Source organism: Podarcis vaucheri (assembly GCF_965113315.1).
Source record: "Podarcis vaucheri genome assembly, chromosome: 2".
In the NCBI taxonomy this organism is placed as follows: domain Eukaryota; kingdom Metazoa; phylum Chordata; class Lepidosauria; order Squamata; family Lacertidae; genus Podarcis; species Podarcis vaucheri.
The window spans coordinates 16,156,737-16,172,879 of NC_138760.1; the positions used below are offsets into that span (position 1 = coordinate 16,156,737).

At 42.8% G+C, this 16,143-nt stretch overlaps 2 protein-coding genes across 3 annotated transcripts in view; both read right to left on the reverse strand.

The window, feature by feature from the left end:
* The window catches only part of HOXC5 (homeobox C5), a 66,298-nt gene that overhangs the window by 32,242 nt on the left and 17,913 nt on the right, over positions 1-16,143 (reverse strand). The gene's annotated exons all lie outside the window — the stretch shown is intronic.
* Positions 3,407-16,143, reverse strand: part of HOXC4 (homeobox C4) — a 48,613-nt gene continuing 35,876 nt past the window's right edge. The window contains exons 3-4 of one of the 2 annotated variants that reach the window (XM_082212825.1): positions 5,267-5,543; positions 3,407-4,628 (exon numbers count right to left, since the gene is read on the reverse strand). In XM_082212825.1, coding sequence (XP_082068951.1) covers positions 4,276-4,628; positions 5,267-5,543 — 630 coding nt within the window. In that variant the 3' untranslated portion in view covers positions 3,407-4,275. Of the gene's footprint in view, positions 4,629-5,266; positions 6,273-16,143 lie in introns of those variants that run through there. The other variant, XM_082212824.1, reaches the window with a different exon arrangement.

A 16,143-nucleotide genomic window follows, 5' to 3' on the forward strand; every position in this document is an offset into this window, starting at 1 on the left:
CTGACGATAGGCTTACTACCCGTTCTATCCGCCGAGGCATAGTGTGGAACAGCCAGCAACAGAGAACACTGATCCCTCACAACTTTTCTTTTCTAGTTCCTACGTGCCAGAGGAAATATAGCTCTTTTGGGCTGTCCCCACAGAAACCATCAAAAGCGCCTGGTAGCACCTGAATAGACTAGCAGATTTCCCCACTTTACCCCTTTCCATTAAAGGAGACAAAAAAATTTTTTTAAAAAAGAAGCAACCATCGTCGCCATCATAGCTATGCGTTTTTAAACTGCTTTAAAAGAAAAAGGAAAACTTTAAAAGGAAACTTACTTGGCGTTAGGAGCTTCGCTCTAGCCATAGGATAGCCAGCTGGGAAATCTTCCAAGCTATGGGAAGGCGGGAAAATGAGAAGGGAGGCTTGGCCGAAACTTCACCCTGCCTTCTTTTCTCTGGGGTTATTTTGGTGACAACACAATGAGATAACACGCATTGAATCTGCCCAAACCCTCACTCTCTCCCGGCCGCCCTCCCCACCCACCCGGCCTTCTATTACTATGGTAATTTAAAAAAAAAAAAACCACCACAAAAAGTCCAAACAGTGGCGATGCCTTTAAATGTGTGTAGGGAGCAGAGAAGGTACACGTTGGGAGACTTAACTCAGGTCACTGGGGGCTCGGAGGTCAGCCTGAGTGGCTAGAATAAAACTGCTGGCGTAGAAAAGTTGTCCTCTGGGTGAACCTACTTTCCACCACCCCCCTTTACGCGAACTTCAATAAAGTAGCTTTCAGGCTCTCAACATGGAGGCGTCAAAAAGCTTAAAAAAAAGAATGGGGAGAGAAAGAGCAAAATGGGTGAAGAGAGACGGTGGGGCAGGCTGTATCTCATCACCTCCCCCCCCCCGTTTCTTTTGCCCCTGCTGCCTGCCTTTATAATTCATTCATAATCTCCCTACCCTGGAAGAATTGTGTCATGGCCAAGTCTAAAGGCCAAATCAGATGCTGAAGAATCAGAATTATTAAACCAGAAACGAAAACAAAACAGGAGGGTGAGAGGATTGCAGAAAGTAAACACTGAAGAGAACTCCAGGAGGAAAATAAATAAAATAAAGTTGGAGGTGGGTAGAGAACCGTGGAAAGGAATATATGGTCATATATTTAAATATGAAGTTACTGAGAGGGTGCTGGCATTTTTAATTGAATATGCAAACTATACAGTTGCAAATGTGATTGATGCCTCCTTTTCCGGGCTTCCTAGGCAGACACAGAGAATGCACGCAACACAAAGTCCTATCATATTCATCCTGATTCTCTCACAGACACTTGGTTATAATTTATCAAGTTCTGCAGGCAGGGTGTGTGGGTGTGAAACTTAAAAAAAAAGGTTTAGCACAGCTACACACCCACACATAGTTTACCAAGTCACTACCAGTAGAAGCCATTGTAAATTTCACACGTGTGTGTGTGTCAGAGTTTGAAGATCAGCTTTGCAACATATGGCCATTCAGTTGGCAGCACCATTATTCCTAGGTTAGGATTCCCCCCTCCCTTTGTTCTCTTTACCATTTATATGCACAGAGTGCTCGTGTTTGTGTGGGTGTGTAAAAACCACCGAGGGAAACACTGGTTGCTGTTCTCTTTTATCTTGCCCTAGCAATAGAGTAGGGAGACTAAGTCTGTGTAACAGAAGGCCAGATAAACAAGCGGACAGACACATGAGAGATTTAACTTGCAGCCCTATCTTATGCATGCTTACTCAGAAGTAAATCCCACTACGTTCAGTAAAGGTATTCTCTAAAATAAATGAGTGAGATTCCTGTTTCCCCTCACTTGACCTAATGTAGTAAGGGTGAACAAGCAGGCCCAGGAGTGATAAGGAAACATTCAAAGCAATTGCTAACATGCACACTCAACATTCCCCTCGCTTGCTTCGAAAAACTGGAATCGTGAAAACACTGTTAAAGGTTTATGACTAGCTATTATGTTAATGAATGGATTTATTTCATACTGTGCAAAAGGAGACGGAGTTTCTTCAAAGGAATACTACTAACAGGCAGAGAAGAGTCATCCTGATTGGTTGATACCCATGACACTTTGACCATTAGCTTCTAAACTGATCTGGATTACAGCCACTATGTGTAATTCTGGCCTGCTTAAAATCAATAGAAGTTCTGCATTAACTTGAATGAGATGTAGATCGCTCCCATAATCTGTATCTTGTCAATCACTTCGTACCTTCCTGCCTTTTCCTTCTACCATGGGTGCTGAAAAGAGCTGCTTGTCTTGATAATTGAGGGAGGGGGCAAGATAAAGTGACGGAACCAACTCCCCTTCAAACCCCCTGCCACTTTTCAGAACTTCTGCTTCCACCTCCAGTATATAGTTGCCTGGCTGTTTTCTGATACCCATAACAGGGAACTGGAATGCAATACAGCTCAACCCACAACTTAGTTCTGTGTAAGCAGACTATTAAAGGCGCCTGAAATTTCATTGAAATCAATAGCAAATAAATTGGACTAGATCCTGCTACTTCAGACTAACTGGTTTCTAGTTTGGGGTGCTAGAATGTTTACGAAATACAACCAAACAACATTAAACAAGCCTCTAAGAGAGGTATAAACGAAAGCACACTTCAGTCACATGCTTTGCCACTCTGAGGCGAGGACAGTAGAAAAATGTGAGTTGTGAAAGGAACTTGCTAATCTGGCTGTCTGTCTATCTACCTATCCACACATATAAGCATAGTACATACTAAAAGTGCTCACTGTGCAAACACATCTGTAGTACACTCTTCCCAGCCACCCTTTCTACTTCCCTGGGGGATGTAAACAAATCCTGAATTCTCTATTATCCATCTCTACAAAATGCCTACAACAGTGACAATGTTAAGCATTTATTCAACGTACAGGACTAGGAGCTTGTTAGCTATACAGGCAGTAGAAGGAGGGGTAAAGAAAGCTCCAATATTTTTATTATTATTACTATTACTAAAGAAATGTATAGGAGCTCAAATACAGGAAAGGACAGATGCATTAAAAAAAAATAAACAACAGCAACACAAAGCCTGATTTCTATGGACAGGTCTTCTACTAAAATGCATATTTACACCTCCCAAGGCTAGGACTTCCTAGTAGAATCTGAGGTCAAACATGGTGTGATGTCACAGGGTACAGAGGGTGCAAGCCACAGTCCCTAAAATCAATGGGAGATTTGCCATTGACTTCAGTGACATGCACTACGGCGCTGGTAGCCTTGTATTTAAAAGAACAAAAAACCAACCAACCCAAGCTTCTTAAACTTAGCTAAGAAAGTATCCGCAGCTCATGAAATCAGTGTCACACGTTTCCAACCCCCTCCCCCACGTTTTCCCTATATAGTATGAAGCAAAGAAGGAAAATAACTCACCAGACATTCCAAAGTCAAATCTGTGTCACACTCACTGGTTTTTATTGAACAAGGGGACTTTCACATATACACTAAAACTCTTTTATTGCAAGTTTACAATGTTCATGTCAAATCATGTCCAAAAAACACAAAGAACCACGACAAAACGGGGGAAAAATCTACCTACTGACTTTTCCTTCCAACTTTCTCGCTGGCTCGCTTCCTCTCTCTCTTCCTTTGAGTCCTTCTTCACATTGAAATAAACCGTAAGTTTACCAGCTACTATTAGCTCCTGTGCTGTTTTTTCCCCTTGTTTTTTTAATTTAAAAAAAAATCTTTCTCCTACATTTATACCAAAAAAAGGAAGGAAAAAAGCCTTCAATGGTCCATTTTTTTTGTTCTCCATTTGTAAACGCACAGAGCAAAATAACTACATTCTTCCCTTGCCTGTGTAATTATTAGCATATGCCCCGATTTTTCATCTAAAACAGAACATTGTGTTCCCCACCCCAACATACACGCACAGAGACACACAGACACACACAGACACACGTAGCTCATCCTTCCACTCCTTCCCTTTTTAAAAAATAAATAAAACCCTGAAAATTGCGTTTTAAAAAAACAAAACAAAACCAGCAGGTATTTCACCTGACCTCTCATGCTAATAATACATGCACCTAAAGCTTGAGATCTTTGCGGAAGACCTCATTCTTTTGTGTGTGGGGTTTTTTCCCCCTCTCTCTTTTTTTCCTTCTTAATATATTTAAGCACGGGAAAAACTACGAGGAAAAAAAAGAACCAAAATATATAGATATATATTAGATTCTATAAATAATCAGAGTCATTTTTTTTAATGGGGGTATTTGTTTGTTTGTTTTGCTTTTGCTTTGTTTTGTTTGTTTGTTTATAACCTTGTAATATCCTCTGCTCGTTGGTCCTGAGATGAGCTTTGCGAATGTTCTTCGCTAGCAACCGCGTTGGAAGAAGCAGGAATGGAACTGGTGGAAGAATTGGTAGGAGCCGTAGATCTCACTTTGGTATTGGGCAGCCTGTGGTCTTTTTTCCATTTCATCCGCCTGTTCTGAAACCAAATCTTGATCTGTCTCTCCGAGAGACACAGGGAGTGGGCGATTTCGATGCGCCTCCGCCTCGTCAGGTATCTATTATAGTGGAACTCTTTTTCCAATTCCAAGACCTGCTGTCTGGTGTAGGCAGTCCTGGATCGCTTGGGCTCGCCTCCATTGTAATTGGGGTTCACTGGGGGGAAAAACACCCAAAGATGAGCATGAATACAGAGACAGAGAGAAAGGCAGGGGAAGGAGAGCGGAGAGAGAGATGCACAGGGAGAGAAAGACAGATCTCCAGTGGCTCAGGGGAAAGAGAGAGGGGGAGAGAGCGAGAGAAAGGGGGGGAGAGGAGAGAGGGGAGAGAGAGAAAAAAGTCATCAGCTAAATGGGTTATAAAGAACCCAAGACTTTCTTTTCTAATAAGAAGGGGTTTCCCTGGCTTGAAAAGAGCCTGAATTATTTATGCACCCCTCGCGAAGCCTTTTGGAGTTTCACACATACATAACAGAACGAACCACATGGCTGCGGCTGCCCAGACTAGCTTGGCTATAAAATTTATGGTGGGTGTAATTACCCACTCGGAGTCGTAAATCCAGCTCAATTGTGCTAACCCAAAGACTCTCGTTGAAGGCAAAGGAGGAGATGGGAAAAAGAAGGAGCGAGAGAGGGAGAAGAGTGAGAGAGAGAGAGCTTGCAAGCATGGTGTGAAGGGGAGAAAAACACACATACTCTCTCTCTCCCTCTCTCGCACTTACACACACACACACTAGAGAGAGAGAGAGAGGAAGGAAGGAAGGGAGGAGAGAGAGAGAGAGAAAAGTTGCCTACCAGTACTGACGTGGATTTTTTTCATCCATGGGTAGACTATGGGTTGCTTAGTGGCCGTGCTGCTAGGATGCTCGGGGTTTTGCTGGTTGCAGGCTGGAGGGGCTGGGGCTGGCGAGGTGGCTGCGCTGGAGAGAGCCGTTTGGTCACAGAGCTGCTGTGGTTTCTCGGGGAGATGGTGGCCTCCGGGTGGTGGTCCATGGCCCCTTTGATGCGCTGGGGGGTTGCCGGGACCTTGGAGGCTGGCACAGCTGTACTGGCGCTCGGGGAAGCTGGGTCGCTGTGGAGGAGGTGGAGGGTACAATTCCTGGTGATGATGCTGAAAACTGGACTCCCTAGTCCGGCTGTAATATTCCGGACTGTGGTCTGGGATGTAATTATTTTGCGAATATTCTTCGCATGGAGGAAATTTCGGATCGATGTAGTTAGAGTCCATCAAATACGAGCTCATGATCATTAATTTCTGGAGTGGAAAATAATTTTTCTCGCTTTGTCGTTTTTCTGCTCCATAAAACCCTCCTACTAGCTGGCGACCCCGTAAAGTTAGTTTCACCATGTGACTATTTGCGCCAATCACGCCAGCCGAGCTAGTCCCCGGATAAGGAACCAAAAGCTTATTCAAAATGTATCCAATTTGTGTGTGCGCGAGTGTGTGCCTGTGCCTCTGTGCGTGTGCGTGTGTGTGCGATCTTGTTGTTGTTTGTGTGGTCCCCTTAAACTCAGAAAAAGAGGTGCGCGTGCGTGTGTGTGTGTGTGTGTAAGGGGTTATCTTGCTGCTAAACAGAACGTTCTTTTCTTAAAAAGGCAACGTAAGGGAATGGAAGGATAATGGAAGGAAACTCATTTATTTGGCAGACAGATGGTGTGCAAGGAAAGCTCCTGTGTTCTTCTCCGCCCCACCCCCTTTTCCAGGTACACAGCAAGTCCTCTCTTGTAGGGATCCAGTAGCTAAATGAGTCTTAATCTGGAAGAACTAGTAACATTTTGCACTGCAGATAGTGAAGCATGCCTGAAATCGTTCTGCTTGCTTCACCTTAAAGAAAAGCTGTAGGGGGAATGAGGTGCCCCCGCCTCCCTCCCTCCTCCCCCCCCCAGGACATGGTTAGTGTCATTGTCTGCAGTACTAGTCTCCCCCCACCCGCCCACCCCCTACGCACAATGCAAACATCCCGAAAACTAGAAGGCAGTTCAGTATTTGTAATCCAATTGTTTGCTGAAGAGACACAAAGGAGGAGGCAGGTTACCTGGGAGGCAAGGAGATATGGGGAGTGGGGGGGGAGAGAGAAAGAGCAGCGGGATATGCAAATCATCTTTGCGTCATTTGGAGTTCTCTAGAAATGCTCATCAACCTTTGCTTACGGGTGATCTGCTTTGGTTGCAAGAGAAGCTGCTAGTGCCTGTGAGCTGAAACAAGTAGAAGTTCCAGCCAGCCAGATGGCAAGACCACCAGCCACCCAATGCTGACCATTTTGGGGGAGACAAAGTTTATGGGGTGCTGGTAGTGGTGGGAAGCTAGCAGAGATGTGCTTTTCAGTTCTTGCCGGGTTAAATAATGGAAGGCTCGGTTTTGTTATGATTATGGAAAAGATAACACACACAAACATTCCCATCCAGTCTGGAGGCAGGTAGGTAGGTAAGAAGAAATATGGATCCTCATACAAGATTTACTGTAGTCATGATTTCCCCTTCATAGCCACGGATGAATGGGAAAGCATGCGTCTAAAGTCCATTCAGAACATTTGACTTCCTTGTGGAGCTTGGGGTGGTGGACAGAAAAAAGTAAGGCGCTGTTAAATTCCTCTCCCCTCTCCCAATATGCCTGTATAAACAGACCCCTGGGTAGGTTAAAGAAGCTAAGCTGTGATGCAAACATTTTAAAGAGTGCAGTTATTGCAGTTAAGGGCTTTATCTATAGCTTACATTAAGAAGATGGGGCACAGAGAGTCGGATTAATCCCTTGTACTGCTTGATAACAATTATAGTTGAAAATCATAGCTTGCAGGGCATTGCAATATTTTACTTGATAACAATAAAAGTGACACATAAAGTTAACTGTTTATGTTTTATTTATTAGACTAAATGTGCCAGCGGTGTCGGAGGCTCTGGGCTGGTTGTAACAGTTTTTATGGGGCTGTAAAACGCCATAAATCAGTCACTTGAAATTGTTAGGTCTCTCTCTCTCCCTCTCCCTCTCTCTCTCTCTCTTTCTGGCAAGGGCTTGTGTGAGCTTGTGTTTGCGATGACTGCTGTTCCTTCTATCCAAGAAAAAAGTAGCAATTGTGGATTTTATTATCAGAAGCACGCTTTACCTTCCCTGTTATTTTAACTATTTATTCACGATCTAGCTGTAACAAAGCCCCACCACCACCACCACACACTTTGAAGCTGTTTGCCCTTCCTCGGAATGCATGTGTATTTTAAAGGAACTCAAACACACACTCCCCTGGATAGCTGAAATCTTAATTATAACTCTAGCAGTTAAGGGGAAATCAAAGGAAGCCGGACATTAACAAGACTCTGCATCGTCCATATACTCCCCTAGAGACGAATTTGTGATTGAGGCGCTCACACAACTTCGATTCTACAGGGTGGATATGAACGACTGGAGAATGTGGCCTTTGTGGTACTGGGGGAAGGTGGGAAGCGTATTCCCCTCCCCCACTGATGTGTTCCAGAATGTCTTTTTTGTTTTGTTTTGGGGTTTGTTTGTTTTTCATGAATGTGGCGTGAGGGAAAGGAGAGCAGCTGTCAAGACTTCCTAAAAAGTCGTTTAACAAGCTAAGCCCTTTCCAGGTAGGGCTTGCATATTTCTGAGAGGATCACTTGCTTTTATCAAGATGGGATCCACGCTTTCACAGCTTTGGGAACCGAGCTATGGAAGACAACCTTCCACTTTTTTTGATAGCTATTGACATTTATGGTTCCTATTGGATTATTATTATTATTCATCAGTGCATTCACTAAGTAAGTAAGTAAGTTCCTCCTTGCTGCTTTATTCTGGTGCCCCCCCCCCATCTCTGTATAAGGACCGTACATGGGTAGTTTTCAATCCATCTATGGAGAACTGTCAACCTGTTTGCTTATGGACTGGTTGATTCCTGAAGAGGATGAGGAAGAGGACGGTTCAGTCTAAGAACAGAGAAATGAATGTCAGAGGTATTATTTTGGCCTTTTCCCCCAGGCAAGCTTTACAACTCCAGTTCATGTTATCTCTTACATTTAACTCTGCCCGTTCAACTTATTTTGCATAAAAAGGGAAACTGCCATTCTTATTTTATTTTACTTTGGTAGTCTAAACTGACATGCATACTTAACTGGGATAATAAAAGCCAAAGCGCGTGGATAGCTGAGGCAATTTTATTTCCTTTTGCTGTTTTTCCTCAAAAATCATTGTGAACAGTCCAGAAAAATGTTGGCACGTGTCTAGTTGTTTCCAGTGGCAGAGTGATTGTACTGCTGGCTGCTGCAACTACTATTACTACTACTGAACTCTGGGTGGATTCTCAGATTTTTTATGATACTGTGTGTGTGTGTGTGTGTGTGTGTGTGAGAGAGAGAGAGAGAGAGAGAGAGGTCGTGTTTGCCATAGCTACTATTTCCTCATTCCATGAGATGTATAACCGTGATTTCATTAACATGAGCTCCCCTTGCGTTGCTCTGCTGCTGTTACTACTACTGGTAATAGTAGTAGTAGCAGCAGCAGTGGTTAGTATCCATACAGCCTTTTACTGATTGATTAAAGGACCTTGCATACACCCTCTCCGTAGTCCCATTGTCTCACTTAAGCATCTACTTAGCTCTTTGCAGTTAAATTCGGTGGGATTTTAAAATGCTGGACGTTGGAGGGATTGGACCCATTATTGATTAATTTCAGCATAATTCAAATTATATGAGAGGGAGGGAGGAAGAAGAGGAAGATCTACAAGTTGAGGGTGCAGTCTTAAGCATACTTACTAGGAAGCAAATGCCTATAAACTCCGTGGCTCTTACTTTCCAGCGAACTCAAAAGGGACTCCTAAGTAGGCTGCCTACTGTAAGAACGTGCTAGAAACTTGGAACCACCAATTTCTTAAGTAGTTCAGCATTCCTGGTGGGTGGTGAGTTTTTTCTTTTCCTGGGTCATCCTAATAATCACCTACTGCACCTAAACCTACTCTTCGATATTTACACTTTTAATTATTTGTGTAGATGCACGTGAATGAAAGGGCAGCTTTGCCATTCCTGAACATAATCCATTAGAAGTTGAGTAACTTTCATAACAGAGCTTCCTTCCTTTCAAATCACACTGCAAATCGAGTAAGTATGCAGAGAGCCAGGCTGTATGCACAGTTACTCGAGAGTAAGTCTCTTTGAACTCAGTGACGCTTACCCCGAGTAAATGTATACACAGGATCCAGAAGCAAAATGTGAAAATAAGGTTCTCTATGTTTACACGAAAGTTTTTTGTTTTGTTTTGTTTTTAAGTACACAGGAAGTGTAGACAGGATTGCATCGTTAATCATACACCTTTTCTATTTTATTTTTTAAAAAAATTTCCCCCAGTGGACTTGATTGCTCTTTTTTTATTTCACTTCGTTCCTGTAGTTTATTTTAACTGACCTTCTGGTTTCCTTGTTAAAATAGGCATTAGTCCCTTAAGTTTATAATTTTCTTAAAGCCATTTTTGGGGGGGTGGCATGTATTCCTCTCTTAAGTGTTTGGAAGAGTTCCCTTTTATTGTCTCTTTCAAAGAAGGCTCCAAGGACGTGTGGAAGGGGGGGGGGATTAGTGGGGCACAAACCTCTTTTGTCTCTCCAGTACCCCTCCCACTTCTCTCCGATTGGCCTCCGTTTCTCCCACCCGCAGAACAATGTCGGCAAAACCGGATTATTGCTATTATCATCGTCGTCGTAGTCGTCATCATCATTCTGAGTGGCGATAGCAAAGGGAAATACAACACTTCGATTAAATAATTCCTGGCCCTTAATTCCCAGCCTAGCCAAGAAGCGGGTTGCAAAGCTGGTTGGCCTATCTGGTTACCATTTTCAGGACCATTTCTGAGTACAAAGCGCCTACTTGACAGTACGGAAGAAAAATAAGTGTTCATTGTCCCCGCGGATTCATTGTGCGAGCCATTACCATACTGACCGCTTGGTAACCTACAGCTCTAGCCATTTGCAATCTGTGCATTGGGGGGGGGGAGTGCCTAGCCACTGAGATTTTGCTATTTCATTGTTTAGTAATCATAATAATACTAATACGAACCCCCTTGTCACGAAAGCCACAACCTAGCTAAGGTCACACGCATAACTACCTCCCCCTAAAAAAAAATGGGGAGACATACAAAATCGTCAGTTCATAAAAAATCGGCTGCAGTCCAACTAAAATTCACTGGGGCCATGCAGAGAGGACAGCCCCCCCCCGCCAGTGTTTTAGATTCGGTGTATTACTCACATATTTCAGTTTATTATAAGGCTTTTAAATATATAGTGTTAAAATACAGTGCTGAGAAGGAAGGTTAATCTTGAATGAATAATAATAAAAATATATTTTCCCCTCTGACTAAATATCCAGATCCAAGAATGGATTTTCTGCATCGCCCACCCCCCGCAATTTAAAACTGGGTTCACTCCCTCTTCTAGAAATTATCACCATCCTCTAAGAAGTTCAAAGAGTGGATTTTAAAAGTGTGTATCAGGGGAAGGGAGTCAAAATACAGCTTTTTTTTTTTTTGGTGGAGGGGGTATATCTTTATAAAGTTGGTCTTTCTATGATACCATGAAACAACAAAAAAATTAATCACACTTTCATTTGAAAACAAAAGTTAAAAACAAAAGCATAAAGTGCCACAAAATCATTGGGTGTTCTCCCCCCCCCGCTCCCCACAATAAAAAGAGACAGGTCTAATTTATGCAAAGAAATATGCAAATGTTTAATTGATTTTTCTTTAAATCTGTTGTCACTAAAAGTAATGAGTTGGTGCAAACCGATTTGAATAACCAAAGCATGTCACCAGAAGTAAAAAAAAATAATAAAAATAAAAATACCCACGACCACATATACACATATTACCCCTTGTAGGTTCTCCAAAAAGCAAAAGCCTATAAATATTTATTCGTCCGTTTAAAACCCTTAAAAACGAACTCTTCCTGTTTGTTCGAAAAAGCACATATATGCAAACCATCTTCTCCTTCCCTCTTCCGCAAGCACCCCAACCCCCACCCAGCCCCCATTTACCCCTCCCTCCCTCTCCCAGGAATTCAATTTTCTTCAAATCTCGTTGAAAGTGGCTTTTTAAAAAGTGGACGCATTTTAATATTGCTTAGACGGCGTGACCTGAATTTCACCTCAACTGTTTGACTTGATCCAATAGGTCACTGCCAAGGAGTTATTGATGGGGAACCTCCATTGAAATTTGTCTCCTCGCAAATGGCCTTTAGATCTTCTAGCGAGTTCAATAACTAGTTATAATGTAGAAGGGAAAAAATGAAGCCCAAAGGCAAACGAATATGATGTTTCATTTTTATGCTGGAGAAATTGTTGGTTTTTCTTTTCCCCTTCCTTACACCCCCACCCCCACCCCATCCCACCCTTTTCACCCGCTCAAAACAATAACAAAATCTGATTTGGGCGAAAGCATCGCCCCGCCCGCCTTCTCCTCCCCCCTCCCCGCTAGCCCGCCTGCTTCACCCTTTCAGCTGAAGCCAGATTCTAATCTATATTACAAATCCATTTATTTATTTATTTATTTGGGGGTCTAACAGAAGAGCCTCAGTTCATGAACTCTTCAAGACTGACCCTACCCGAGAGTCCATACAATAATTTTCAGCTGGGTAGGAATCATGTTTGCTTTACTGGGGTGTTTTGTCAATAATAATAATAATAATAATAGACATACCTATAGCTAACAATAGACTGTATGCAGCTAAGCTTGGTGAGCGATTTTTTTTAAAAAAATAAACATGATACCAAATCCCTTATGACTACATATGGATTTTAAATAAAAGGTTGAACAGTTAATCCACACGCATTAAAATGTTAAGGTTAGTTTTAGCACTGGGGCGGAGTAGGATGGGGGAGAGGGACTAAAAATAAGCCAAGAAAGAAAATTGTTTAAATTTCTTTGTGTTGTATAATTTGCTGTGGATCGTTTGCATGACGGTTGATCATTAAGCAAAGCAAGTTCATACCTGCTTACTCAGAAGTAAGTCCCATTGACTTCAATGGGACTGGCTCTCAGGTAAAATGGTATAGGATAGCGCCTAAACCTCCTCTAGGAACTAACTGTCTGCTGGTTTTTCATACAGCTTAAAATATACAGTATTTACTTTGACTCCGAATCCTGAGTTCCATAGTATGCCGGTTCTGGGGGGTGGGGCCGATCCCCTCATCACTGAAGAATGAAAACCTGTGAGGGTTTTGTCTTTTGAGAGCCGAGATAAGGATTTCAAAATCGTCCAATTACAGAAACACAGAGAATCCCCTCATTCCAGCCCTATAAATACCGCTGATGCATATCTTATCACCCTGTTGCAGGACACGCAGAGTAGCTTATAAGGAAAACAGGAGACTTAAAAGAAGAGGAAAGGGGAAATCAGGAAAAGAGAAGGAAAACTCCTTAAATGTCCATGAGAAAATTCACGGGGGGAAGCTGACATTTATTATGCGCTGCGTAAACACGTACACAAATTAGGCTGTACTGCCGTGTACGACACTGGCAATAGCTTTCTTTAAAGAATCAGCACACCCAGATTTATAATTCCTTCCTTGGCTCAGTTATAATATTAATTGCGGGGGGAGGCGCGGATAACTACGCTTTACAGGACCTAAGACTGGCTCAGCAAAGGAGGTGGCTTTTTAAAAAGCAGGACATTAAAAAAACCAAACAAAAACACTGGGGTTGGTGGGTTGGTCGCACCCAGCACAATTTCGTGGTAGCAGAAAGGGTCACACCGCAACCCCACACCCACTTACCCGGGAGTAAGACCCACTGAACACAGCGGGACATACTTGTGAGTAGACAGGCATAGGTTTGCGCTGTCAAGTAGTGTTTTTTGCTACATTTTTAATGGATACTGAGAAATGAAAATTGAGGTTCCTTCTTCATGTGGCTGGAGAAGTCCGGAAGCAGATTCACACGGACCTGTGCTTCGTTCCCTGCCTCTCGCTGCGAAGAACTGTATCTGCACGTCTGAACTGACTTTATTGAAAACTATGTGTATTTTTTAAAGACAATGACAGGGGATATGAAAGCTCTGCCTGTGGTCCTTAGTCTCAGCTGATGTATGTAAATCGTCTCATGATGTTCCAGTTGTCCAGTGGTGAACACCCATGTGCAGACTCACCAGGACCTTCAGGTGAAGCAGCTCTCACAGAAAGCAACTGTCTGTCTCTGGATGGACAGTACTGTAACTGGTTTCAAGGTCCATGAGGCCATCAGCTTGCTAAGGCATGCCTGGATATGGTCAGCTCTTGGATGGGTGACCACCTGGAAACCACATGTATGTCATGACCCCTTAGGTTTCATGACAGAAGAAAAGCAGGAATATATATGTGTGTGTGTGGAAATAAAATGGAAATCCCCCAGCTCACCCAGTTTCTAACAATGTCTGCAGGGTCTTTTAGATGGCTATTTTTGATGCTATATGGTTACTCTTTAATGACTGCATTTTATTAGTTATATCGATCTATGAACTCTTACAGTGACGTAAAATTCATGCTACAAACTTTTATCCACAAAGAGCATGAATGTTTCGTGTCACTGAGGTGGTGGCACTTCCACGTGGGAGTGTGATGCTGTCCACAAACAGGAAGCTGTAGCAGAGTCTCCCATTAGATCCTTCTGATTAGAAAGATGTAGGAATGCCTGGGAACTGCGTGGCAACTGATACCCTTAAGCCCAGAGCAATAGGGTATGGTGCTGCGGGATATTATGCAGGGATAGAGGGCAATTGGCGCTGTTCACTTTCCCCCAAGTAAAGGTCAGAGAAAACATTACATCTCAATGGTCTTCGGGAAACGTGTGTAGGTGTGCACAGCCTAATTGCGGGAGACCTGCCAGATTTTGCTCCCAAGCTTGTGATGGATTGGATAGCCGCCACCCCCCTTACTAAAAGTGTTTTTGCTTTGCTTCTTTAATGAATGCCAGTTTCCTCGCGAAAGTAGGCACTTATCTTATTCAAAGAAATAGTTGGCAACACGACTGTTTTCGATGATTTTATGCCTGCGTTTTCCAGTTTATATTCACAGGCGTGTGAATGTACACACGAGTGCCACGGGGCACGTTCTGGGATAGATTCATATATACATACACGTAGCTAAACTGTGGTGCGTGTGTACATACTGGAAAGGGCTATAGATTTTAATATATTGCATATACTTTACATGCACACTGAAAATAAATATGGTTTGGTACTTCCACAATAACGTCAACAAAAAAGCAGCAACAGAGGGCTCCAGATTTTTGAACATGGATGTGCATAAATGAACCTCTCTCTCTCGTTAGAATGCATTGGGTAAGTTGCATTTTTCTAATTATTTCTGGCAGTATGGACAGCAAGGAGTGGAGAAACGGGACCCTACATTAAAATGCGTTCATGTGTGTTTTAAGGCAATCCAGGCGACTCTCGTCCACCTATTTGCAGAGCAGTAGGTTCTACTGAGCTCTATGGAAGTGCAAATATTTGGAGGACTGGATGTGTGGGAGAACCGCTTTACAAGGGAGACATCGAGCCCATCTACAGAATGACCACTCTGGGATCCTTTTAGTCCATTAACCTTCCCCTTTCTATGTACAAGACGCCCATCCATGATCATTCCGGCTTAATTTGATCTTCTGATCGATCAGACACTGCAAACCCACCGCCACCTACCCACCCCAAAAAGCCACCAAGGAAAGATGTGAAATACATAAACAGATATTTGTGACTGCCTAGGAAGAATATTCTAATTACCTTTTAATATCAAACGCTATTTGAATTCCTTTTTTAAAAAAAAATAATCATGTGAGTTATATTTTGAGTCTGGGAACAATGGTGCATTATGCTTAAAGAGGAGCTTTGTTATTTGTAATGTTTATTTTCTCCCCACCAGGGTACTCTCAGTTTAATCTTTCACAGTGCAATAAACTATTATCTTAGTTAATCCCAAAGGTGAATCCATCAAAACCTTTTAATAAAACGTTTATTAGTTCCCGCAATTCAGAGAAGGCTGTAAACTGTAAGTACAGTGCAGGCGGTGGAACTTAAGAGAAACTTAGGCTGATGTGTTGGGGGGGTGAGGTAATGTTTTGTTGTTAAATAAATGTAGGAGGGTCTATAACTATCTCCCAGCTGAGGCTGGCGATTATAATTCTGCAGGCTTTGTCAATTTCAGCTGTCATTAGTCAAGCCTACAGAAGCTAAAGGAGCTGTGGAGTCAGACAAGAGAAATCTCAGGAATGATATACACCACGAGGCCTCTGATGCATCATTGCAGACTTGATTAAGGAAAAAGAATCAGTTGCCTTATTTGGGTGGGGGAGAAGGAGAAATACTAAGCATCTTCACATTCTCATCATGTTCACCAAATGCCATGAATATGGGCTTCTCCAAATAACAATGGCAAACCCCAACTTTAGTGGGAATCCAAAACCCTGGGATGCAGAATACCTAGATGCCACAACGATGGGTGAGAAAACAATAATAATAATAGTAAGTTGCGTGGAAGGATAACAGAACACAATGGCAGCTGCTACTCCTTATAACAGTCCACTTTAGTCCGTCTCCCCGATTTAAAAAAACAGAATACATATATGCGTTCTCTGCAGTATGTCAGGGGGATCTGATAGAGCATTGTTCACACATGGCTTCTCCGCCTATAGATGACCCCTATAGAAGGCCTAGGATCCTCCACCCTTTCCT